The sequence below is a fragment of the Hydra vulgaris genome, chromosome 14 (assembly GCF_038396675.1).
Source record: "Hydra vulgaris chromosome 14, alternate assembly HydraT2T_AEP".
In the NCBI taxonomy this organism is placed as follows: Eukaryota; Metazoa; Cnidaria; class Hydrozoa; order Anthoathecata; family Hydridae; genus Hydra; species Hydra vulgaris.
In genome coordinates this window covers 32,822,501-32,850,467 of record NC_088933.1, presented here as the reverse complement: position 1 = coordinate 32,850,467, position 27,967 = coordinate 32,822,501, and the positions used below count along the sequence as shown (strand labels likewise).

Here is a 27,967-nt window from a genome sequence, read left to right as displayed (position 1 = left end):
ATATTATTTTTTTTATTATTATTATTATTTTTTGCATCCTCTTTATCCTGTGAAAATGGTGAGGTTATGCTTTATATTTTGATTAAAAAAGATTGTAAATATTTTTAAATTTCTTATACCCTTCTATGTACATTTTTAGAGTCGTTAACATTTGAGCAATACCAAAGACATCGCTCCCAACACCCAGGGCCTCTCTTGGAGAAGTCCTTCAATAAGTTGCGAAGTAATGGCGGTATGGATGAGCCTTTCTTCAAATAGAGGACTCATCCATTTCAGGGTGTTGGGAGACACCGAAGAAAAAACAGCAACCAAAAGGTTTTAAATGACTTTTATCAGTGAAGATATTTATAACTTTTTTATTGCCGCTTTTTTTTAGTGATTTTGTTTTTTTAATTTTTTAATTTTGTATTTTTTTTTTAATTGTTGTATATTTGTATATATTGTTGTTGTATATTGTTGTATATTTGGTTTGTTTTTGTCTTTATTAATTAAAATTTTATTTGTTTTTCACCAATTAAACTTAAATATAGTTAAATTGATTCATTACCCAAGCATCATAATATGATGCAACATTCTACTGGTTAAAAATTATTAATTGGTAGTTTAATTTATTGCAAACACTGCTTTTAAAATTTACTAAAAGCGAAGACTATTTAGCTATATAAATGCAATTTATTGATTTCTCTATTTGATTTTTATTTTTAATGTTTTTAGTTTGGCTCCTTAAAGCATTTGTTGTTTTCTTTTTAATTAAAATATTTTAAATTTATTGTAATGTCTTTTAAATTTAACTAAAGTTTACTAAAAGCCAACGTGAAATAAGTTAATTAAATAAGTTATTTTAGGTTTGTCATATGACGCATTAATGCATTGTAAAAGATCAAAGTTTACATATTTATGCAATTTGTTACGCACGTTTGATTGTATATTAACCTTTTTTTTTTTGAAACGTATTTGTACTCAATTGCTTAGTTATTTATAATAAATTTATTTAGTTGTGTGCATTCAACGTTTCAAAAACATTTTCATTTTTTAACGTAAACATGTAAACGTGTATTTAGGATACCAAAAAATCAATAACTCATGAATAATTAACGTTTTTGCAACTTTAAATTGTGGAAAACAGCCACTATAAGTTAAGTAAGAGACCAACCGTAACCCGTATTACGGGTTGCTTTCTGCTAGTATGTTATAATATGTATAAAACTTGTCATATGCACAAAATTTGAAATATTTTAAAAAACTTATATAACGTATTATTTAGGAACCTAATACTTAACAATTTATTCAAATTTTCACTAACATAGGAGCAGGGTGATTAGACGCATTGTCTTATACTTGTTACTGCCAGATAATGGTGATTCAGCTATCTCAAAAAACATTGCAAAATAATTGTTTATTCACAATTTTGTTGACACATATTGATCCTCATCTAAATTGATACCGTTTTGTTGAGGGGCACATTAGTAGTACTGTATTTCAAGTGCCTCACGAACTTTCCTATCAAACTTTTTAGCATCAATTTTCAGAGTTCTGCAACTGTCCCAGATAATTTGTTGTGAACAATATCTCATGTATGTAGCTAATGCAGATTGTTCTGTTTTATTTCGTATTGTACTGTTTTTGTGTTGCTGCATGCGGGTTTTTATTTGCATTTTTGTTTCACCTATATACTTTTTCTTACAATGACATTTAATAAGGTAGACTCCTGGGTGGCTGTTCATTTGTAGTTTAGATTTCTTTCTTGATGTTAATATTGCTTCTAAGTTCAGGTTTGATTTAAAGACCGTTTTATATCCTGCCTTCCTAAACACCTTACGTAATTTGGGAGACAATATTGGTACCCAAGGTAATGAAATTGTTGGATAAGTACTTGGATAAGTAAAAATGCATCAATAACTTGAAGTAAAATCACAATGCGCAACCAACAGCATGTATAGAAACGCGTGACCTTCAGGAGGCCTGGAACTGGTTTCATAAAATGATTAATTAATAAGCTTATATTTAACTCGGCACACTCGTTCGTATTAAATAAATTTTTTTATAAACGAGTTTTTATGTTATCCCATATTTATGTCAAACCCGAATTTCACTATTAATCATAGGTGATAACAAGTTTTTTAATTTAAATAGTTAAAGTTCATCACTGTTTCATGAACTTTTACAATTTTTTCTTCTTTTTTTAAAGTTTTTTAATAATTACAAACAAAACCAAAGGTTTTTTAAGTCTAAATAAACTTTTGGTTTCACTCGTAACTATTGAATATGTTTTTTTTTTAAAGTTTTTAAATAATAACGAGCGAAACCAATGGTTTTTTAAATCTAAATAAACTTTTGGTTTCGTTCTTAATTATTAAATAACTTTTGTTTGTTTATGCATAACAAAATATACTTTAAGTAAAAAACGAGGTGCTTTAAATAAAATCCAGTTTTAAAAAGCAATTTGGTTTTAACATTTCCTCTATTTAACTATTTTTAAATAATAAAAAGTGTAGAGAAAAGAGATTCTCGCAGTTTGTTGGTTCAATTTTAGGTAAATAAATTTTTTTTTTTTAATTATAATTTTTTTGAAATAAATATTGTGAGAGCAATATTCGTAACAGTGAAAAATATAAATATTACTTTGGTTTTAAAAACAATTTTCCATCATTTGTTTATATAACAATTAATATATCACTAAACCTTGTTTTTAATCATTCATAATTGTTTGCTTGATTATAATTGTTTTAACGGTTTTATTTTAAACATGATTTCAATCAGAATATCACCATAGCCAAAAAATCAAGACTTTAGGTTTGCAAAGTACATATCGTAACTCAAATGTAAACATAAATGTTTTTTTGAAAAGTCAAAAAAAGTTGAAAAAAAGTATTTTTAAAGGGTTTAGAATCAACATTATTTTGATGTATTTTAATAACACGTTTTATTGAGAAATATTATTTATTTAGATTTTTTAAATATTTGTCTATGAGCCATCTATAAAGGACGTCATGCAATTAGGGATGGGCGGAAAAGGTCCAGAAAAAAAAAGGACATAAAAGGACAAGGGGGAGGGGGATGGATCATCACAAAAAGACATCTATAATAGAAAAGGACTTTCTATAATTTTTTTATTTAAATATGTGTTTTTATGAAGTTTATGTAAGAGAATGTTATGTTTTTATTTATCGTAATATAGGATAGAAAGTTGTTTTAATACTTATTTAAATTTCATTTTTCTATATATAAATATATTAAATATATATCAAATAACTATATATCGCTCAGCTCTCAGTAGTTTTTCGTATCATATACATCATTAGCTGATCGCTACGGGTTTTTGTGCTAATTCTTTTTGTGAAACTCGTCCCCAACGACATAGTGTTGATATTTTGAATGATATTTAACTAGAGTTTTACAAATATTTGTCGAATGGAAATTGCTTGCACATTAGCAATCAATAATGAATATCAAAAGCGAATATTACAAAAGGAAATTAGTTGCGCATCAACCATTAGATAAAGCCTATTTTTTAATTATTTTTTCAATGTGTAGCAAAAGTGTCAAAGATTGTTGTTGTCAGCATTTTTAAAGATGGATAAAGATAGTCTTCCAAATTTTCTTATAAAATCTTACATTATTGCTCATCCGTTCGAGAAAAAAGCCGATATTCAAAAAAAAGCACTCTCAACCAAGCTATCTGTTCCTTTCCATGCCAGTTCGTCCTCTTTAAAGTTCCAGCATTTTCATATCAATTTATTGAGCTAATAGATGTCGTTGATACCAATCAGATGCCTCTCAACACGACATCCTGAGCACAGTTTAAATTGAGACAAAGAAGGTCAAGACTCATGCTCAAGACGCAATCAAAGCAGAGATCGTTGTTTTAAATCAAGAAATAGTTGCTATAAAGAGCAGAAAAAGAAGTGGTTTATGGACCGATGCTGAAGAAGAAACCATAAATAAGAAGAATCCAAAGTCTAGGAGCTCATAAATAAGAAGAATCTAATGTCTAGGAGCTCAGGACCGACGATGAAGAAGAAACCATTAATAAGAAGAATCCAATGTCAAGGAGCTCACGAGTAATCTCAACAAGTTGATTGGCAATATAAAGTCAAAACAAAACTCAAGGGCTGGAAAGAAAACTGTCTTAAATTAGGTAATATTTATCGCATCATGTAATAATAAGTTACAATAATAATATTGTAGAAAATGAACATTAACTAATTTGTATAGTTCTTTCGGTACTCTAGTTGTTCGCTGACCGGAAGTAAAAAAGCTCTTAAAGGACATTATGAAATTGGTTGTCCTACCATTGAGGTAGAACAATCTGAGATATCTGAGAATCTAGGTGTCATTATTCAACTTGCTGAACATGGATCTGCTGCTCACGAGAACAGACAATCTGAAGTGTATAGGGTGAGAGCACAACTTTAGATAATAAAAAATTCTTATTGACTATTTTAGATCTTAATATAACTTTTCAGCCTCTAAACTTATTTACTGAGAGTTTTTTGATTATATATACTATAAAGAATGTGGAAAAAGTTTTCTCTTTTTTGGGCCCCAAGAATGTGTGCTTTATAAGTCAAGACGATATAGCTAGGATCCCTATTCGATTCACCACTGCCACCAAAGAAGCTCCTATAATAATGCATATGGAATATTGAGTTTCTCTTCCTGATAATGATTGGATTATCGCTGCAAAGCACAAACTTATTCTGTTCGTCTACGCAGGTATTGCAATCAAACCAGATGAACTTGGAAGATCTGACGCAGTTTCTTATTTCGGTCTCCTTTTTGTTGATCACCAGCAAGAACTGTTTTCCTTCTGTACTTTTTCCTATCGCTCCCAATATTCAGAGCACCATTCGTTATTCATTAAAATCATTCAAATCTCCTCCTTACAATTTGTTTTGTCCCTCTCTACAATCAAGTTTGTGTCAAAAAATTATCAAAAAATTGTAGCTTGTACTTTGCCTCCCAAGTCATGCTCAAAAAGCGTGTCAACGTTACTCATTCCAATGTTTTTAACCGATTGGCTATTACTCTTTTTTAATTCAGGCAGTAGAAGAAAACGCGGCCTTTACTGAATGGTTCGATGAGGACAAAATAAAAACGGAGGACCTTCATATTCCGAATGATTTAAATATTTCAGAGACACCGGAATTCTCTATTCCAATCATATCAATTGATATCGCTTAAAAAACCCTTGAATAGATAATGAGTGAGGCAAGATCCTATGACACACTTTGATTAAATTTATTATTATTATTATTATTATTATTATGTATTTCGCCGATAAGAAAAGTTTACAAGTTTATACAATACAAATATATAAATACATGGCTGGGGCAAGAAGAAGACAAGTTCTGTCTTATCACCAAGCTCCTTTAAATAAAAATGTCAATAATAAAAATACAAAACAAAGTAACTCGTTAAATAAACGTTAAACAAAACGTTGCGTTAAAATAAAATAACGATAAATTTAATGTCGGATATAACTAAAGTATTATAAAATAATTTTTTTTTTCAGAAAGGCAAAAGAAAACAAAAACATACGTAAATACCTAATCAGATTCTAAATGATGTTTATAGGAGGGAAGAGGGGGCCCAATTTTATGACGTCTTTTTTAAGATGGGGGGGGAGGGGGAGGTTCAAGAAAAAAAGGACATTTGATAAAAAAGGCGGGGGGTGGGGGAACAGATAGTGTCAACAAATGCCTATTAAATGGTGAAGTCCATATCGATTGTATTATTCCTGTGTCATACGATTAATTAAAGATAAGTGAAAGCGGAAATGAAAGCTTGTACAAAAAAACTTTGAGGGTATGTACAAACTCTTCTAACGCCTGTACATTTATTTGGATTTAGTTTTGGATTTAGTGACTTGAGAATTATTAAAAATGGTGGCTGATAAAAAGTAAGATTGTCACATATATTGTTTATATATGCATAAATTGCTTTTGGATTTCTTTTGACGTTGAAGACGATGGTTGTTCTAAATATTTTAATTTTGTTTTTAATTTCTTTTTGTACTTTGTTTCTAATTCATTTGTATTCCTAATTTATTTTCTATGTTTAAAAAAGGGTTATGTAAACATTTTTTCTAGACTATCTTTTTTTTTTCTATTTAGATTTTTCAAGTTGGAGAGTTCACCCAAAGCTTTATAATTGTAAGAATGAAATACAAAAGTCCTTTATATTAAGTATCAACAAATTTGTTGTATATAAAACAAATTTGTTAGATCATAATTAAAAAACTTAAGTGCTAATGCTTCATATAAAGCATTAGCATCTAAGTTTTTAAATTGTAGAGCCAGTCGAAGCTATTAAGCATATTGAAAACCCATTATTATTACCATATTTTTGCAAATATATATACTTTTTAACTGCTTCCGTTTTTTTAATTACTTCTAAAACAATACAAAAACTATAGGATTTGATGACCGTGACTAATTGCACCCAAAGTATTACATTTATTCAAATCAGTTATTCTTTTTTTTGATTTCGGGTTCCTTTCAAATACATTTTCTTTGTTTTTAGATGCTGTTAAACAAGAAATAGCAACTTTTTTTTTATCGCATTTTACGTTTCTTTGATTCTTTGGGTAGTGCATTAATCAAACTAAGTTGATTTTCTCTTTGGTTTACCTTTTACAACATCAGTCCAAATCTCCTTTTACCTTTTTCATCGTTATAGTTTTCAACTTCTAACTAGAGCCCTGCGAATCAAATTTTTAATATAGAATCGAATAACGAATCGGAGCAGACCTTGATTTGCAAATCTAATCAAATCTCGAATCAAATCAGCATTTTTAGGATACCTATGTTTTAGTTAAACTTAGATTTTCTAAAAAATGCTGATCGGACTTGTCATACAGTTCGATTTGCATATCAAGACCTGCTTCGAATCGTGATTCGATTCGAAATTAGAAAAATTGATTTGCGGGGCATAAAACGTTTTTTTTATTTTATCTTTATTTGCAAAGAACACAGCGTATCAGATTTGTCCTACGCTATAATTGATATTTTGGCTGATTTTGTTGTATTAAGTAGACACAAATATAACAGAACGTGTTTAAAGATGATTTATAACCTAGAAAAAATACCATATTTGTGTAAAAAATAAATAAAACAATTTCTGTTTTAGACGTTAGCTACAGTTTTATGGAAAACGTTTTTATTAAAAATTAAAAATTGTAAATATGCGTATTATACCTTCTATTGTCTTATTGTAAATAGATAATATAAATTTTAATATTAAGATAATAAGATTTTTTGGACTAAAGTTTATGTGACATTTGAATTGAGAAGAAATGATTAAAATTAACCACCAAACCGAAGTTAATTTAGTTATTTTAGTAACATAGTTTATGTAAACTTTTATTTTTAATGTATACATATTTCACTCAGCGGTTCTTAATGACAAACACTGAAAGTATTCTGAAAGTCTCTTTCTTTCTTTATTTGATTCGTTTTCAAAAAATACGTGCATATTTGTACAACTCATTACTTATTTATTAAATTTACTTAAAATGAATAAAAAACAAACAAACAAAAAAACCTAACTAATGTTTCATGCATTTGGTAGTATTAAAGATAAATAGAAAAGGTCAAGTCTAAAAACACGGCTTTACTCAAAGATATTTTTAACACAAAATAAACTAAATCAAATTTTTTTAAAGTTAAGGTTGTTTTGACTCTACAATTTTGTCATTTATCTTGTCCGGCTTTTGTTTGACATGGTATTCTTTATAAAATTCTTTAATAACATGCCGACCTGTAATAACATCATTTTTTATTTTTTGAAGTTTCATTTTTCTTTCAAAGTTGTTTTGGTCATTCAAATAGTCAATTAAAAATTCAACAAAATCCAATATTTGAAGACATTAATAAAAAATATGAAAATTTTAAATCAAAATTTCTTTGAAGTGGTAAACACTAGAATTTAAATACTTACTGAGTATATTTATATATTTTCTGCGGGTACTCATGTTGATGGACTATGTAGAGGTTTACAATATAAATATATCTTTAATCTTCAATACAATTATATATTGCTAAAGATTAATAATATATATATTTTTTGTGCCTTTTATCACATTCTAACTAGGTGTAAAATAATGTAGCATGCTACCAATTCATCAACATATATGTATAAAAACAACTTTGCAAAATGTTTCAAACAATATAATATATAATAAAAGTAAAAAAAAAATCTTCAGTAAAAAATAAATTGAAACATTAGAATACTCAAGAAGTTTAACTGGTGGCCCAAGGTACATTCATTATTGTTTAACCTTTTTCACCACTGTTACAATCTTTAAGTTTGATTAACTTTTTTCGAAAATCTAGATTTTTCGTGATTTACTGATTCGAAAAACAAATCATTTATTTTATAGTTAAACAACTATTGCCAAATATTACAGTCGTTCAGCCTGAAACATTGGATGATTTGATAATAGCTAGAACGGGAACTAGATTCTTGAATTTAGGTAAAACCCACAATAGTTTATTGTTAAAACAACACACTTGGAATATTGTAATGCCAAAACTCTTGATTGGTATTTGCAATATTTGCGAAAAACAGCATCTAAAACGAACAATGTTGAACAAATGTGTTAATGTGTAAAATTGCACTTTTACGGTTTAACTTACCACACTTAGTTTGAACTTATTACCATATTAGTTGGAACTTGACAATCTGAACATCACTTTTCAAAACAACAGAAACTTAATGATCTTGTGAAAACATATGTATCATCTAATAGCTAATGCAAAATTGGTTGCATAAAATCTCTCTTCTATTAAACAATGGCTAATACAAGCAATTGGTATCTCGCATTATACTGATAATAGCAATTATTTATTAATAGCTTTACAAACAGTTTAAAGGCTCAACTAATTTACAACGCCATTCTACAATACTTCCACATTAGGCAGGAACAGTAGTCATTACTAAGGATTCACCCCAAAAGATTACCAATTATTAACACAATTGGGATATTTGTCGAGAGTTAAAGATGTTTCCTTCTCAGGCTTCACAAGGACTTCACAATTATCCATGTTTTTTGTGTTTGTTGGACAGTTAAAACCTTGAAAATGAAAAAAAATTTTCGACCCTTAGACTGAAATTTATTTAAAAAAGACCCGATTTTTTTGAACATTTTTTCATACATTTTTAAACCATTCAAAGTAAATTGTAGTTAAAACTTTCATTTAAAAATGTAAATTTAATTTTAAACTTAATGCAAACAAATCTTAATTATGGTTTATAAATGTTTATACATAGTATTTTTATTTTAACCGGAATCAATCGGAACTTACTGTTTATTGTTTATATCCTCAACACACTTCATATATTAAATCATTAAAACCGTTGTTTTTAATAATATAATATATGAAGTGTGAATCCTAATACAGTGCCGGTTTTAGCACTTCCAGCGCCCTGGGCGGGATTTCTACGGCGCCCCTAGCTCAATTTAACCCCATTCAAAAAAAAGTCATAGGGTAAAATAACCAATTAGTTTCGCCCCTTTATATTCGGCGCCCTGGGCCATCGCCCAACCAGGCCCTACCCTAACGTCGCCACTGTCTTAATACAAGCAAAGAGTATCTCAGGAATATAATTCTAAATTTAATCTTTTAACGTCAAACTTTCAGAAAAACAAATTTTATGACTTTTTTTCCTGACTATATATTTGTTGTTTGTGTAGATTTATATAAGTATCTCCTTTTTGGTTATATGTATATTATAACTTAATTTACAAAAGCTTTATATGTAACATAGTTTTATAATGTTTTCAAAGTCTATAAGCCATCATAGTTTTCTTATGTTTTAACATTGACTAAACCCATATCAAAAGTAAAAGAATATTTACTTCTATTGAACTTTGAATAATTTTTTTTTTTTAAATTTGAACAAAATTTTTATAAACTTTAAGCAGTTGTTATAAACTTTAAACAGTTGTTATAAACCTCAATTCTTTAAACTATTGCCATCATTTTATATTTTACTTTACATATACCATTATGATAACTTTTTTACCATACATATACGATTTGCAACAATCTAAAGTATTTAAAAAAGTTATAAAAAGTCTAGTATTTGCTCATGAAAAATTAGTTTAATTAACAGCATTACTTAAACCTCAAATACCTTAAATCTTGAAGAGAAAACGTATATATCTTAAGAAATTATATTAAAGAAACATGTTATAAAGAACTTTATACTAATAAAAAAAACAACTTATAAAACAGCATAGTCTTTTCACAAAAAAAAACTTTAATGGTTTAAATAAGCAGTTTTATATTTGTTGTTGGTGAACCTAAATAAATTTAAAAAAAAAAAATAATTAAAAAAAAAAAAAAAACAGAAAAAAAGGAAAAAAGTTATAATAAACAATAAAAACCACTTTTTTTTCTTAATACAGGAAGCTCAACATCATAACGCGCGTTTATTGAAGTTATGAATTGAACGGAATAACACTGTATTTTGTTATGTATTTTACAAAAGGAAATACAAATGATAAAAATAATAGGAGACCCTTAACCGTAGCAAATGTTAATTATTAAATCCTAACTTAAACCTTAGCTAATATTATGGAAAGCATTTCCTTAAATATGTATCAATATGTGTTGTAATATGTGTTAAATATGTGTTGTAATCAATCAACGTGCATCCGATATCGGAAACAAATAATAACTTGACTTCCGTTAACTACGCTAAAAATATAGTTACTTAGAAATTAAATATAGAAGCAGTAATGCTTTCCATAGATCATGTATTGCTTTGGACGGAGTCTTTTCATAGATCATGTAATGAAATTATATCTAAAAGCAGTATTACTCTCCATAGATCATATAATGCATTTACAGGAGTTGGTGGCGTTTTTTTTTTTTTTAGTTTGAAAAATTTTATTTTTAAAAGGTCTTTTTTTTCATAGATTATGTATTGCTTTTGAGTGTTTTCATAGATTATGTAATGAAATTAAATCTAGAAGCAGTAGTACTCTCCATAGATAATGTAATGCTTTTGATGAAGTTGATATATATATAAATATATATATATATATATATATATATATATATATATATATATATATATATATATATATATATATATATATATATATATATATATATATATATATATATATATAGATATATATATATATATATATATATATATATATATATATATATATATATATATATATATATATATATATATATATATATATATATATATATATATATATATATATATATATATGTTTTTTATATACATATATAATTATATATATATATATATATATATATATATATATATATATATATATATATATATATATATATATATATATCAGATATAATGAATAATAAATGCTTGTTTGATTTAAACAATTAAATATTAACTAGACACAAATGTTAAATTCTTCGACATTAATTTTTATTTTTTATTATTGTTTGCAAAAGTTTCAAGTATTATAAAAAATTTTAATTTTTTTTATAATCTAATAAATCAAGTAGAACAAAATATTATTTTAATTTTACGAAACAAAAGCTAAAAGTTGGAAATTTTACTTCTATGCAATCGGCGAATAAATCTTTTCGACAAAAAAAAGCATTGTTATATGTAAATAAATTAACTGATTTCGGTAAAAGTTTTTAGAACAAGTCGACATGCTTAAATTTTCATTTATTTTATCATTTATCAAAACGTTAAATACTTATGTTTACTAATTGGATATTGTAAAAATTATTTAAAAAATATCTGGAAATGTTTACTAAAAAACTGCAACCACACTTTATTACACTAATAGTTTTGTCATATTACAACAACGACAAAGAAATGAAAATAATTTATAAACTGACTCTAATAAAATCCACAAAGTGAGTCTTTTCTTTTCAAACGTATAAAAATATAAAACGTTTAAATGTTTAAAAAGGTAGAACTAAAAATTGAATTTATAAAGTTTAAAAATATTTAAAATGAGTTTATTAAATATTTTTATTGCTTTAGCGATGTTTCTTGTTTACGTTTAAAGCTATAAAATTTCTGCAAGCATTGTTTGTATATTTGCGAGTATGAATAATTTTTTCTTGTTTGTATGCGCTTATTATTTGTACAAAAATTATAACCATTTATTTAGGCTATTTCATCAAAAAATCTACTGTTATTTAACTTAGAAACTTTTAATATAAATTAGATTAATTTATCAACGACTAACTAAATCCTAGTTAAATAAAAATTGAAATGCTTTTAGTTTAAAGAAGTTATTAAAAATATAAACGAAGAAAATTTTAATAAACATTAATTATAGGAAAGACAGTAAAAGTTAAATTTAAGATGCAAAAAGTAATTTTATATATATATATATATATATATATATATATATATATATATATATATATATATATATATATATATATATAAATTTATATATATATATACACACACATTATATAAATATATATATTTATATATTTATATATATATATATATATATATATATATATATATATATATATATATATATATATATATATATATATATATATATATATATATATATATATCAGTTAGTCAAATTTATTGACAGATTCAAGGCCGAAGATAAGATATATACAAAAACCAAAAAAGGGAAAAGTACTCCAATTTTAAATAAAGTTGCACATGCGCAGTGCGCTGTTAACAGTAAGAAAAAAACATACTTTTAAGGTAATTAGAACGTCAAAAGTATGTCTTAAGGACATCAATAGGGTGTCTAAATATGGAAATCCTAATAACGTTTTAATAAAGACGACACTAAGACGTTCTTATAAAGACTTCTTTAGTGGTCGTCTTAAGGACTTTTTAATTTTGCCTGAGATGTCGCGACCTTATTAAGCCACCCGGTTAATATAACCCTGACTCGCCGAATATATTCTTCAAAAAACCGAATGTAAAATCACTTTCTTTGAGACTTTTATTTGTTTTAATATATGAGAAAGTGGGAATATTTAAGGATATACATATATGTCGTCCCATAGCTAACAACACCGCTTATGTCAATTATAAGTGTTTTACTTTTTAATCCCTATCGATGGAGATGCTCATTGCGCATCTAACCACTGGTCACATTATAAAGATATCAGCAAATGAGAAACAAAACTAGGGTATTTATTTAGCAAAAACAGAGAATTAAACCAATTTTTAAAAATAGACCGCTATTTTCCGTCTCCTGTAAAGTTGGTAAAAATAACTTATCAGTGTTGTTAGCTAAGGGACGTTACATTTTCCTCTCTTCAAGTTTAGAGTAACTAATGAAAAGGCGAAAATTTTAACTCTTTTACTGTTGACTTTTATTGTAATAAGTTGCCAAAGCTGCAAGATATATATTAAAAAAAAAAGCAAAGAAAATTATTCGATAGATATGTACTCAGTAAAAGTGAACCATATTAAGTTCAGACTCATTTGAGGTAAAAATTAAAAATTTGCTCCAAATGTTTCATGCAGATAACTAGAGGCAAAGAAATATTTAAGTCTTAAAATGATTTTTTGTTAAACATGATATTTTATGAGATCATAATACAATCAAGTAAACCTTGGTTTATGAATACAATTTCTAATTAGTGTTAGTGAAATTGTGTTTCATGTAAAGTTTTTTAATAATTTGAAATATATTAGTTAGTTTTTGTAACAAGTAAATACTGACTTTTTTTGATTTGATAACTTTTCTCATTTAGTTGTGCAACTTTAATAATACAGCTAAATAACAACTAGTCTATAATGAATAGCATATTAAAATGGATTATTATTTTTGAATCTTTGGCTGCAGTTTATTCGTTTGAGCCCGTAACAATGTTTGCTCTTGGTTCTGCTGTTACTTCTATTTTCATAGCAACAGTTGCGGTTTTAGCTCCTAGACCAGGTATATTTAAATAAACATTTTTTGTTATATATATATATATATATATATATATATATATATATAATATATATATATATATATATATATATATATATATATATATATATATATATATATATATATATATATATATATGTATATATTTATTTATTTCTGTCAAACAGTGACATTTATGAGCTTTTTTCAAATATGAATAAAAAACTCAATCACATCTCCAACTGGTTTAAGTGCAACAAGTTAACGTTAAACATTGACAAAACAAAATGGATCCTTTTCCACTCCCTCGCAAAAAAGCGTTTTTTACCAAATAATTTACCTAAACTTTTCATTGATAAAATTGAAATAAAAAAGGAGTCGGTCACAAGATTTTTAGGCATTTACATTGATAAAAATATTACATGGAAGTATCATATCGACTTTATTTCTACTAAATTGGCCAAAAGTATTGGAATTCTATATAAGGTCAGATACTATCTAAATAAACAAAATTTAATTCAACTCTACTACTCATTTATACATAGCTATATAAATTATGCCAATATTGTTTGGGGAAGTACCTCTAAAAGTAAGTTACGAAATCTCTACCATCGTCAGAAACACGCGATGCGTTTAATATGTTTTAAAAATCGTTTTTCTCATTCTAATATTTTGTTTAAAAACGTTAAAGCACTTAACGTTTACGAACTCATTGTCTATAATATTTTATGTTTTATGTTTCGTTCTAAAAGTGAACAACCATTGTTCATTTTTAAAGATCTTTTTACCCATAAAGCTATAAACAAATATACTTTACGAAATAATAATTTAATAATTGAACCCTTTTGGCAAACAAAGTTTAATCAATTTTGCATAAACTATCGAGCACCGTATATATGGAGCAAAATCGTTGTTCCAAATTTTGATTTGTCAATTTCGATTTTTGTTTTTAAAACTAAATTAAAAAACTTTATTCTTTCTACTGACAATATATATAAATATTTTTGAAATGTAAAGTTATTTTCTGTTTTTGTTTATTCTACATTGTTAATAATTATTAAGTCAATTGTATTTTTATTGTATTATATATACACGTTTGATATATTTTATATGGTTCTAACGACAAGATCTTTTGGATCTTCTTTCAGATACCAAGTTTATGTATTGTTATATTGTTATATTACGATTAATAATTGTAAACTAAAAATAAAAAAAATAAAAAAAAGAACAAAAAAAAAAAATATATATATATATATACATATATGTAAATTATGTTAGTGTACTTTACAAATAGAGTGCTCAATGTTCTTAAAGAACAGAGCAATAATTAATTAGTAAAAAACACTTATTTAACTTTTATCTTCGACTTGAAGTTTCACCCTTGCTGGATCATCCGGAAGAGTACTTCTGCTGGAACATCAGGGAGACTCTTCCTTATGATCCAGCAATGGTGAAACTTCAAGTCGGCGATAAAAGGTAGATAAGTGTTTTTTACTAATTATATATATATATATATATATATATATATATATATATATATATATATATATATATATATATATATATATATATATATATATATTATATATATATATATATATTATATATATATATATATATATGAGTATATATATATACATATATATAAATATATACATATATATAAACATATACATATATATATATACATAAATATTAGAATCTCCTGTAATTTGCTTTCTTATTTCAATCCATGATATTAGTTGGTATTACTTATATATTCGTTCAAATATAAATACTTACTTTTTTCAATTTATTGTTATTTTCACATAAAATTGGAAAAAATGGTGAGTTGGCATATTTTACACTTTTTTAAATATACTTTATTAATTTAACAATAATAATTTTACTAACATAATTAGATTAGGAATTTTACATAAATATACTCAGCATTGCCAGATAATAACTGCACCCTGATTAAATTTCCCATCCTCAGACTTTTGGTTGGGTAAAGACTAGAGATGATGTCCTATTAATAATGCTCATCAATCTTTGCTAGATGTTAACTACGTATAACTACTGTCTTGTAGATAGTCTTCTAGTCAAAAAGTATAGAGATTAGGAGAATAAATCTGATGAAAAGCCTTGAACCCTTTTTTTGTTTATTAGGGTGGCGTATATGTAACTCTCTGTCAAGTTGTTTCCTAATTAAGATGACGAATAATGAATCTTGCGTTTGTGCCTCCTTGATTGTGGCTTTGCAACTCTTCCTGTTTTTTTTCTAGCAAAAGTAGAGCTTTAAAACTCAGTTTAACAGTTTTGAGTCCGGCTGAGAATAAGGTTTTCCAAACGATGGTAGCTCACAGAGAGGCTGACTCCATCAACAGCTATAAAACAACAGAGTATTAACAATGCCAAGTTGCGCATAGATAGTATCGATGTCAATTTTTAAGGTGCCCATTTTAAAAGCCAAATAATGAGCCCTAAGTTACAACTTTGGATTATTTAGCAGTACTGACAAAATTCCATAGCTCATTGCTTGGGAGGCCGTTTCTAATCTACAAATAAGTCAAGTTTTAAAACTTAAATGTGTCAAGTATCTAAAACTTAAATGTGTCAAGTTTTATATAAACCTCAATCGTGCTATATTTAAACCAAAATAATAAAATTGAAAAAAACTATCCCACCCACCTAATTGCTTTAATATATCATTTACAAATGTTTGAGGTATGTCAAGCAACCTTTTGTCAGTTGAACCTTACCTCTTGTTAAAATAACCAGACTTTCTTACTCTTTGCGAGACTAATATAAATACCGCTATTTCTTCGTCAAATCTCAGTGGTAATGGGTATTGTTTTTTGATTTGCAACAATTCAATAATGAAATACTTGTCTTGGTGATCTATTCACCTATTTTTTGTGAAATCAGGTTTGAATTTTTTTTGGGTCAGGTTTGAATCTTTGATCAGGTTTGAATCTTTTTTGGGTCTCTATATATTCCCCCTTTACACTAATACCTTTCTTTTTTTATTTTTATTGCTCTTTATCCTCCGATTGCACTCTTTTAGATGTAATTTTTAATATGCAATTATTCCTCTGCTAATATTGTTGTTTTTGAACACTTTAATGCTCATCACACTGTATGGCTTGGCTTATATACCACTAGCCCTATTAGTAATAAAACCTAAAAAACTCTGCGTTTTTCACTCTCTTACTCAGAAAACGGAAATGATTCGCTTTCTCGACCCTAGCTTGTGATTTGTTTTTTCTTTTTCTCCAATATGGAGTTCCAAAAATGTAATTATCTTAAGTAATCTTTTATCTTTTACTAGTTCCTTGAAATCATCCAATCATGGCACTATATACTTCTACCCTAACTGACTGGGATATTTTTTGAGACTTTTTTGTACTTAGCCTTATATCTTTTTTCTTTTGGCTTTCAGGTGAACCTCCTAGGTAACCTTGGGGATCCAGCCAGGAATGGAAGTTTTTATTCCTTCTTGTCAGTTTTAATTCAAGTCAAGCCTAATTCTACTTCATTGTTTGTATCTTCTTTTGCAGTTGCTATCTAATTGTGGTCGTTTTTATTGTCTTTTCAAAAGAACAACTCTCTTGTAAACATCACCTATGTAATATGACAAAAAATTAATGCAAAAAAGGCACTATTTTATGCCAAGCTTCATTATTCTTAGTTCACTCTTGTATTCTATCTCATATGTTAGGTTCTACAGACTTTTGGAATATCTTTAACAACTTTTCTAACAACGGTAGGTCCAAAATTTTGAATCTAATAATATCTCATTTATATCTTATAAGTTTAACTATGAGAAAACTGATTTTATTAATTCCCTCAAGGACAAGGCCAACCGTTTGCAAAGAACTTTTCTTCTAAACCCACGTTTTAATCTTTTATCCGTATTCTTCCCTCCTTTCCATTTAAACAGGTTGACCCATTGTTGGACATTCTAATCACACCAGCTTCCTTTGCAAAAGTCATATTCTAATTAAACTCAATAGCCAAATAACATGGCAAGACTAGAGCTATTGTTTTTATTTAGGGCTATTGTTTTTGTTCTTAAAACTTTGATAGAGTTTGGCATGCTGGTCTTCTTTATAAGCTTGTTTAATATGGTATGTTGCGGAATGTTTTTGCAAATGTCAAATTTATCTATATAACCCCATTATTAAGATCAACGTTAAAGACCAAAAAATACTCTGATGTTAGTAATTTTTGGGTACTATAAGTTTCTATCTAATGCCTTTTTCTGTCTCAGCTCAAAGAAGCTATTATCTCTGTGTCATCAACCAAAACTCATATTCGCTTGAACTGTCATTTCCAAAAGTCTAATTACTTTACTTTATCTGTCCCTGCACGTCCTATAAATTTTTGTACATTTTGTACTTTTTTGCTGCACTTCAACCCTTTGAAAATATCTCGTGTTCATGTTTTCCTGATTCTTACAACCTACAACTTTTCAAGTCTTCTGTCAACAGTTTTATTGTTCTTTAACTGTAATACTTATTTTCTATTTACTTCCAATGTACAGTAATTTGAATTAAAAAAAAAAGTGCAACTTATATATTGCAATTATAAATAAGTGGTTCTTACAAGTATTTTAAAAAAATGGAGACTCTATTTTAAAACTTATTTAATACATAAAAATATTTTTAAATCTTCAGTGCTTTAGTTTTGTATCAAGTTCATCCACGCTTTATTCGGATATTTATAATTAATTTGTAAATAAAGTAGAAAAAACATAACAGTAAACAAAAATATCTTAACGTAGCGGTGTTTAGACTTCTAATGTAACCATGAAAGCAGACAATGATATACTAATCAAAACAAAGAAATCAAACAGTTAATAGATAGGAAAACTAAAATTACAAACAAATCTAATTAGTTTTTATGAACATATTTCAAAGGGCTAATGTCTTATTGCAAGTTGTTAGCAAGTCACTTCGCATGACTTGCATTGACCAACATATACCTGCATTGACCAAAATGTTAATGAAAAAACAATATTACTTTAACGTTAATACCTAATTTTAAAGCAACAAAAGTATAGCTAAAATAAAAAGCTCAGAAAATAACCTTAAAAAAAAATAAAAAAGTAAAGTCATACTCATATTACCTAAAAACAGATTTTAATATCAAACATTATTTTTTTAAAAATAAAATTGTCATTCCATAAAAAATAACCCTGATAATGTCGGTTAAATTACCTTAAAAAACGCTACCTGACTTTATCTCTCAGTACGGTTGAGTGATTTAAAAAATCCATGTATATTTTTCAATGTGAACCTACAAAACTCTTTTTTTTTTCTTTTCCAAAATAAAATTCTCTAACATATAAAGAGAAAATAAACAAGTTTAAATGGTTTATACAATCAAATAGCACTAATTTCCTGAAGTTGAAATTTGTTTCATATTTTTTTTTTTATACAGCAGTAAAATTTTAAACAAAGCATTCTTAAAAAAAATTATTTTATATCATCACTTACAAAACGAAACTAATACATAGATGTTTGTAAGTGTAACTAACATTTATACTTAATCTTGGCTGAATTTTATTATCTGTTTATGTTTTGCAATAAGTTTTATTCTAGGCTGAATAAAAGCTGACAAAAAACTTAAATGAAAAAACTTAAAAAAAAAATAAGAAAGTTTGTAACTCTACAAAAAAAAAAAAAAAAAAAACTAATTTAATAACTGCTATAAGAAAACCCAGCAGACGTTGTAAAAATAAAAAATGAATGTAAAAGAAGAATCATGGTTACTTAAACCAAAATAATAATAATAATTATTATTTTTTCAACATCTTCACTTCCAACAAGGATGCAATCAACCACTACTAAAATAACTTCTAATTACTGAAAGAGAAAAGATGGGGCTTATCGAGCATGATAACGATTGACAGACAAATAAAATGATCGCAAATTATATGAATTGAAAAAGCTGGATAAAGGAAGCGAAATTTAAAGAACTGATGTTTGAGAAAATTGACTAGATGAATAAGAGTTTTTGGTGCAATTTGAAATAGTCACAGAAAAGGATGAGACTTATCTGAACAATGAGTAACACAAGAACAAATGATAGCACATTATGACCCTAGCTCTTTAAGTAGATGGCACAAGAAAACCTAGCACTTTAAAGCAGTATCCATTTTAGTTTTTGTAAAAAAGAGAAATAGAAGCAACATTTTGACAATGTATTAATGGTTGGAGGTTGGCTGCAAGAGCAGCTCCAAATACGTTCACAAAGCGGTTTTGCACTTTGTCTAAAAAGGAAAAGACAACAATAAAAGATCCGCATCAGATAATTCTACATTATTCTATTCAAGGACGAATTGAGATTTATACAGATAAAGTATAGAATCCGAAATAAAAAAGTGTCAAGGACGATAAAGATATGCAATCTTAGCAGATGCTAATTTTGTAATTTATTTAACAAATGGTTTTCAAGGAAGATTGAAAGTAAGAGGTAATCCTAGAAGTTGAACGGTAGATGACTTAACAAATACGTTATTGTTTAATAATAAAAGCAGATTTAAACTATTGCACAAAGGGCTGAAAAAAACTGATTTTGAATTAAAGTTTAACAGCTACTGTTAGCCCTATGGGGTAGTGGATGTGTGATATTTTTTGAGCTAAAATGCCCCCTCTAAGCAATCAAAGAGTCTTGGCTTCTTATCAAGACGAGAATAAATGGTAATATTATTAGCGAATAGTGCCACCATAAATGTGAGAATATTAGAAGATTGTTAATTTATAATAAAACGAGTTAAGGACCAAGGTTAGAACTTGAGATAACCCTGAAGTTACAGGATATGAAAAAGAGCGCTGATCATTAAGGTCAACTATTTTACTGCGATTCAATAATCTTAAAGATGTTACCTGAAAGATTGTAAGAAGAAGCTTTTGGAGTAGACCAGTATGCCAAACTTTATCAAAAGCTTGTGAAATGTCAAGAGCACTAGACTTAACTTATCCACCTTTATCTAATGCACAATAAAATCTATCGGTTATTGTTGTTAACAAATTTTAGTAACTTTATATAGAATAATGGGACGGTAGTTAGACGCGTCAGATTGCTCTCTAGATTTTTTGAAAATTGGGATAAAAGACGATGCTTTAAAACAGGCTGTAAAACAAGACTCTTATAAGTTCTTTTTAAATGGTTTTAAAAGTACAGATAAAAGCTCCGAAGAACTTTTCCGCAAGACTATAACAGGTAAGTTTTCTGGCTCACAAGCTGCAGAAGAGTCTAATAAGGTAACCACTTTAGATACATAAGCTGGAGTGAAATCAAATGCCAAGCAATGGATCAATCTGTTTGTCGGCTATATTAGGTTGAACGCAACGAGTGAAATCGAGTGATGATATTGATAAAAAGTTATTCGCAAACAATTCAGCTTTGCCTTTAGGTGAGGTGACGAAATTTGAACCATACAAGAGAGGTCGAATAAGAGATATGCCCTTAGTAACTAGAGCCTTTTTTTGAATGGTTTCTAGCAATAGTAAACAACTTTAATTATACACCCAATAATATACTTATTGAAGCAAAAAAGGTATTAGTAAACCTTTGTTTTGTATAGTTAAACTTTCTCTAGATCAAAGAGTTTTTCCTGATGTACTAAAATTAGCAAAAGTATTTCTAATTTCAAAAAATGATGATTATTTTAATGTTCACAACTACAGGCCTATATTAGTGTTTTTTGTATTTTTGAAAAAAAGCGAACGTGTAATTTACAATTGAATCTTTGATTGTTTTACTAAAAACAATGTCTTTTATTTAAAACAATTTGGATTTTAAAAAAATCATTTAATTGAAAATGCTTGGATTGAATTAGTTAAAAAATTGTATTGAACTTGTAATGAATCAAATGAATAATGGCATTAACAAAAACTAATTTAAATTAGGTATATTTAATGATCCCTTAAAAGCTTTTGACACTGTTGATCAATTTATATTGTTAGAAAAGCTAAGGCATTATGGATTGAATAATAATGTCTACTATTGGATTAAATGTTACCTCACGTATAGAAAACAATATGTTCTAAATCAAAAATAAGAAATACTTAAAACCCCGTGTAGAATACCGCAAGGATTGATACTTGGTCCTCGCTTATTCTTAGTACATCTAAATGACTTAAATAATGCATTAGTATAGTTAAACCAAATTATGTTTGCGAATGATACAAAACTAATTCTTTCCAACAATAGTATCGAACAACTTTATGCAGACATGAACTTTGAATTAAATAAGATAAATGACTGGTTTATGACGAATAAACTCTCGTTAAACGTTGAAAAAACAAAGTTTACCTAATTTCATAAAAAATGCAAGTAGAAAATGTTCCATTAAAATACCAGACCTATTTTTAAGCAACATACAAATAAAAAAGCAAGACTTTATGAAGTTGTTGGGAATACTTTGTTTATAAAACTTAACAAAGTTTAGTAACACTATTGGTCTGATATATCGAGTTCGTCCATATGTAAACACAGTTTGCCTTAAGTTAATATACTTTTCTTTAATTCATTGTTTTATTAACTATGCCTATATTACATGGGCTAGTACACAACCATCAAAAACTTAAAAAAATACATAGTATGCAAAACTATGCGTGTAGAATGTTTTACGTAAAAAAAAGAGGAGAGCTTACTAAAACTGAGAAATATGAAAATGATGAATGTATACGAAATGATCTTTTGTCAGCATCTAATTTTCATGTATAAATATATTAATAACCTATGTCAAGGTATTTTTATTTGTAAGTTTGAGAAAAACGGAAATGAAAAGTATTATTTAAGAACAAATCGATTTAGCTCCTTTATACTGCCAAGGAAATTAAATAAATAAAAAAAATATTCAATAGCATATCAGGAATCTAAGTTATGGAATTCTTTTCAAAAACTAATGCAAATATGGAAAATCATTGAACTCGTTTAAGTTTCAAGCAAAAAAACACATTTTTAATTTTGCGGAATAGTAATTCCAAAACAATTTGTTAAATTTATTCAAATGAGTTTAACTTATTTTAATTAGTAATGATATACGTGTCTTTTAATGCATTAATTATAAAATCTTTTTGTGTATGTTTGTATTTATTTCTTTGAATACCTAAAATTGCAATATAGTTATCGCATATAATATCTTTGTAATTGTAAAAATAATTTACTTTCTTATTATATCTTTGGTTAATTTTATATATTTTTTATTTTATTACTTTTATATTTTTAATGGATTTTTATGACTCTTTTCAATTATTTTATAATTTGAAATATCAATGTTTTATTATATTATGGGACTCTATGAAAAGATTATGGTGATATTGCATATCTTCCATATCTTCTTTGAGTTCCGTCTGTTTTCAAAATACTTTATTTATTGATATTTACCATCTAAAACTTATCTGTAATTTGATTTAACAGCGAAATATAAGTTGAAATAAAAAAAAAATATCATTTTTCTGGAAAATTGTTTTTCTGATAGAAATATGGAAGTAACGGTAACAATTGGATATTGCAGTAGCATAATGTAAGGGAAATCATTGAAAAGAACGATACTTGACTTAGAATTTTTAAATGGCAATAAAAAATTTTATGCTAGCCTAAATCCAAGAGGTTATGTAAGAAGCACATTTGTGAGTAGGACGATAAATTGGTTTCTACCCGAGGGCCATCACGAAGAAAATCACAAAAAGAGATTTGGTCAGCTTTAAGGTAGTTGTTAGAGTAATAAATATGATAATATATATTCATTTTACAACTACCTTAAAGCTGATGACTTAAAGATGATGAGGAATTCTGATGATAAAGAAGAACGATATGGTAGTTTAGAGAGATAAAACTGTGATTAGAAACACCTAAGGTTGAATGTGGAGAAACAGAGCACTTACTAGGATCAGAAACATTACATAAGTTTAGTAGTGATGGTAAGTGATTTGGATTGTCTAGCAAGCGAATTGAAAAAATAAATATTTGATTTGGATATTGAGAAAGACGACAGTTGTGGGCCTTAACACCTGTAAGTTGGTGAGCACTAAAGTCACAAACAAATTCGATATAGGCTGATGGATAGATAGAGATGGATTGATCAACTTAATCAGAAATAACATCAAAAAGATTGCAGTCTTAAGATGTAGGAGAACAATATAGAACATAAAGAAAGGCAATAGAGTGAAGTGGTGCTAAATGCAAGCACATAAAAGATTAGTCGGTGGATTCAAACCTAGTTTGCTGATAAATGGGTGATTCCATACGAATGTAAATGCCCTGGACAATGATGTTAACATTGTAGTCTTTACAAATTAAAGAAACATAACCATCAATACTGAGATCACAAAATGAGACAGCCCAAATCAAATTACAAACTCATTAAGAGCAAGTAGATCTGGTAAACTTTCCAATAGATAAGACTCCACAGAAAAAAAGTTACTTGGAAGATCACAAATATTAGTAAATGATAAGTTTAGAGAACTTGGTGACGACAAAGGTTTTTTGTGTTTTATAGTTTTTGGTACTTTAATTATTTTTAAATTTGTTGAAGAACTTGACTCAAAGCATAGATACTCCTCAGTACACTAATTAGCAGTCGAAGTAATTGCCTCATTACTATTAATAAACCCTATGCCGTAAGAAAGGGCTCCAAATGTGGCCTCAAAAATGCACACCAAAATACGAACAGTGACACGATCAATGCGCGTAACGGCACTGTTACTACTTTAATATTTTGCTGCTATTGATGATTTCAGTCTTTCTGAGAGCTACCACATTATTACACTGCTAGGAGTAAACCTCCTGAAACAGAACATGAATGTATGATCTTGGGCTTAGTGCCTATCTTTATTAATTATATATTAGTTTGATATTTCTTTTGGTCAAACTTTTCTAAAAACATTTAACACTCTTCTAAAACACTGTCAAATTGTCCAGATTTTTTTTGTGACTGAAAAGTCTGTTAATGAAATAGTTGTGTTGGTATGCATAATTTTTTACAATTTACTATTTTGCAATGTAGGCGTTTACGATGTCCTTGTTGTAGAGCAACAGCTTCTGGCTTGTTAAATCAGTTAACATGACTTAATGACATTAGTTTATATACTACTAAATGCAATCTGCACGCGCTCTTCTCTCTGTCAAAGATTAAGAATTTTTAATCTTAAAATAAAAAAACCTTTTAAGCGATTGACAGACTTTCCTGGCTCAATGTTGAACAAGCTCAATCATTTAATATCCTTTTTTAAGTAAGCATTACATGCAGGAACAACAAACACTAGATACGGTCTAACGTAGGTTATTTATAATTTTTTCCAGAGGTTTACATCCTATCCTGGAAAAATGCTTTTCATCCATCCCAAGATGCTGTTGGCTTCGGAATCAGATTTTGTGGCGTGCGTATTCTAATGGAGACTAGACGTAATCATCACACCAAAGTCACATTTAAAGTTGCTGACATCAAGACATGACTTGTCCCAGTGGGCACGGTAACTTTTAGAACACGTTTTTAAGACTTTAAGTTTATTAAAAAAGTTTATTTTAAGTGCCTTCTCATTCTATAGAAAATGGTGATGAGACGGTTTTAATAAACGTTCAGAAAGCGTTTTTTAGACAATATTTTAGGTTCGTTTATTTTAGGTGTCTTTTGAGTCTAAATGAAATGAAATTTTCAATAAACTTTAAAAAAATGGGTTTTGGACATAAATTGGATGCGTTTAATTTAGGAGCTTTCTCTAAATAAGCATAATAGTTTGACAGTATCAACTCATTTATTTTCAACCCGTAATTTTCTATTTACTATTTAACTCGTTATGAGTTGTAAAAAAGTATGTAAGAACTATTGCTTTGAAAAAAAAAGGTTTAAAACTGTTAAACCGTTACATTTAGACAAAATATAGTTTTTAAATGGGAAAATTATCTACAACTCTAATCTTTTAATAAAATTTGATAAGTTTTGCAACTAAAATTGATGTTTTAATTTCAAAATTTATTAAATTTTACTGACCAGACACACTTGTTACTTAAGTTATAAAAGCATTTTCAAGGCATTGTAAATTCGAAAAAATACAATATTTAACTAAATCACGTATTTTATGTTAGTCGAAGTGCAAACATGTTTTTTTTCATCTTTGGCATTAGGAGTTTTTTCCCAAAAAATACTCAGAAAGATAAGATTAAATAAAATAAATGACCAACCATGCGTCTGACATAGTGTTTAAACAAGAAACAAGAATTTAAATTAACAATTACTTGTATATACCCAAAATACTTCCCTCGTGAACACTCCTCCTGTCTAGTAATATGTCCCTATGTTACTGTATGGTCTCAACTCATCATCAACTTACACAGCTTACTGAGCTAGCCATTATTTGTTGTACATTGGGCAACAAACCACTAAGAATTCTTGCAGGGCATTTAAATGGCTGCCCAACTGATTTTGTTTATCGTTCTCACCAACTAAATGCCCATTACCCTTACTTTGAATTCCTTTATTGATTCAGATCACTTAGTTAAAGTTACTCAGCCTCTAAGTCTTTATCAATCAACTCGCCCATTTCACAGTAAGTTCGCTTACTGGTCAGGTAGAATTGCTAAAACTGTTGAGTGGATAAGACGTATTGATCTTGAAACATTTTTTTGACTCCTCCTTTAAAATGAAAACTGGTTGCAGCAGTTTTTATTATTCTATACTCTCTTCTCAAGAGTTCTGCTAAACTCTAAAAGCAATAACGCTTGTTAACCCCAAGCCTTGCATGACACCATTTATTCAAAGCCTTTTAAAAGAGCAACACGACTTTTTTACTCTGCACCCAACAACATGTGGAAAGAACTTGCCAATCAATTTAGTAAACTAATTACCAAAAGAAAACGATAACAGGCGATTCTTTTCTGGAAAAAAAGACTTATGGCAATAAATCAGGCTAGCAGATAAAGGATTAATCACCACCTCCATCTCTAAGACGTAAGCAAAACAGTTAAACAATTATTTTCAAAGTTTTTAAATTGGTAAGAAATAACTTAACCTTTTGTTCTTGTAACCGAAAAGTCAACTCAGCTGTTAGTCCCATTTTTACACTCAATAACATTCTCAACCAACTTGAAAAACTGAAGAAAATCTCGTCAGGACCAGATAATTTTTCTCCGCTTGTATTCAAATCTGCTAGCTTTAAAATTGCCCAATCACTCTGTATCCTATTTAACCGCCTCACATAAAAAAGTTAACTACCAATGGAAGTCAGCAAAGATAATACTAATCCTAAAATGTTTAACCCGCTCTCCTCTAATGACTGCCATCCAATTGCCATTACATCTACATTATACAAAGCTTTTGGGTCTCAAAATGCAAAGCACATATGGGTCTCAAACAAACAGTTTGGTTTCTTTCCAGGACAAAGTACATTGGATGCTGTTATTCAACTTATAGGGGACTAAAGTTTTGTTAAAGGTAATATTAATTAATTTTGCTATATTCTTTGCTTTTGCAAAAGCATTTAATCTTGTCAGTCATGACAAGTTACTGCTAAAGTTAATAAATATTATATAGAGTTGGCTCACTTTCTGGAATGCAGCTGACTTATCTAATTGTCGCCAATTAGATAAGTCATTTATCGATTTAAAAGTAATGATCTCACCTCTGTATTGAAACCGGAGTTTTTCAAGGTAGTGTTCTGAGTCCAATTTTTTTCGTTTTTTTTTTATTTCGGATAATAACGCCTAATCTTTTACTTACAACCATTCTCGAAATAGATGCTAAAAACATTATAAATTATAAAATCTATAATGAAGGTCCTGCCAACGTTTAACAATCCATTGTAGATGGTGTTTCACTCTGGCCTGTTTTCAACGCAATGAAATTTAATTGCTATAAATAAAAAATCATCAGAATTTATTTTTCGAATTTCGAAAGTCAAGCTATACTTTTTCTCGTACTCAACAATACTGAGCTTAACAGCCACAAATATCTTGAAGTTATGCTCAATGAGAATGTTGATTAAGTTGAACAATGGACTAAAGTGCACAACAATATAAAAGCAACACATCTACTCAAACGCTTTAAGTAAATCAGACACTCTCAGCCCAACCATCAACAAGTCTATATATCTTACGCTATTA

At 27.8% G+C, this 27,967-nt stretch overlaps 1 protein-coding gene across 2 annotated transcripts in view; it reads left to right on the top strand.

The window, feature by feature from the left end:
- The first annotated feature begins 2,378 nt into the window (after window positions 1–2,378).
- Window positions 2,379–27,967, top strand: part of LOC136090443 (torsin-1A-like) — a 92,619-nt gene continuing 67,030 nt past the window's right edge. The window contains exons 1-3 of one of the 2 annotated variants that reach the window (XM_065817098.1): window positions 2,379–2,533; window positions 6,117–6,155; window positions 13,713–13,897. In XM_065817098.1, coding sequence (XP_065673170.1) covers window positions 13,756–13,897 — 142 coding nt within the window. In that variant the 5' untranslated portion in view covers window positions 2,379–2,533; window positions 6,117–6,155; window positions 13,713–13,755. The remainder of the gene's footprint in view (window positions 2,534–6,116; window positions 6,156–13,712; window positions 13,898–27,967) is intronic. The other variant, XM_065817099.1, reaches the window with a different exon arrangement.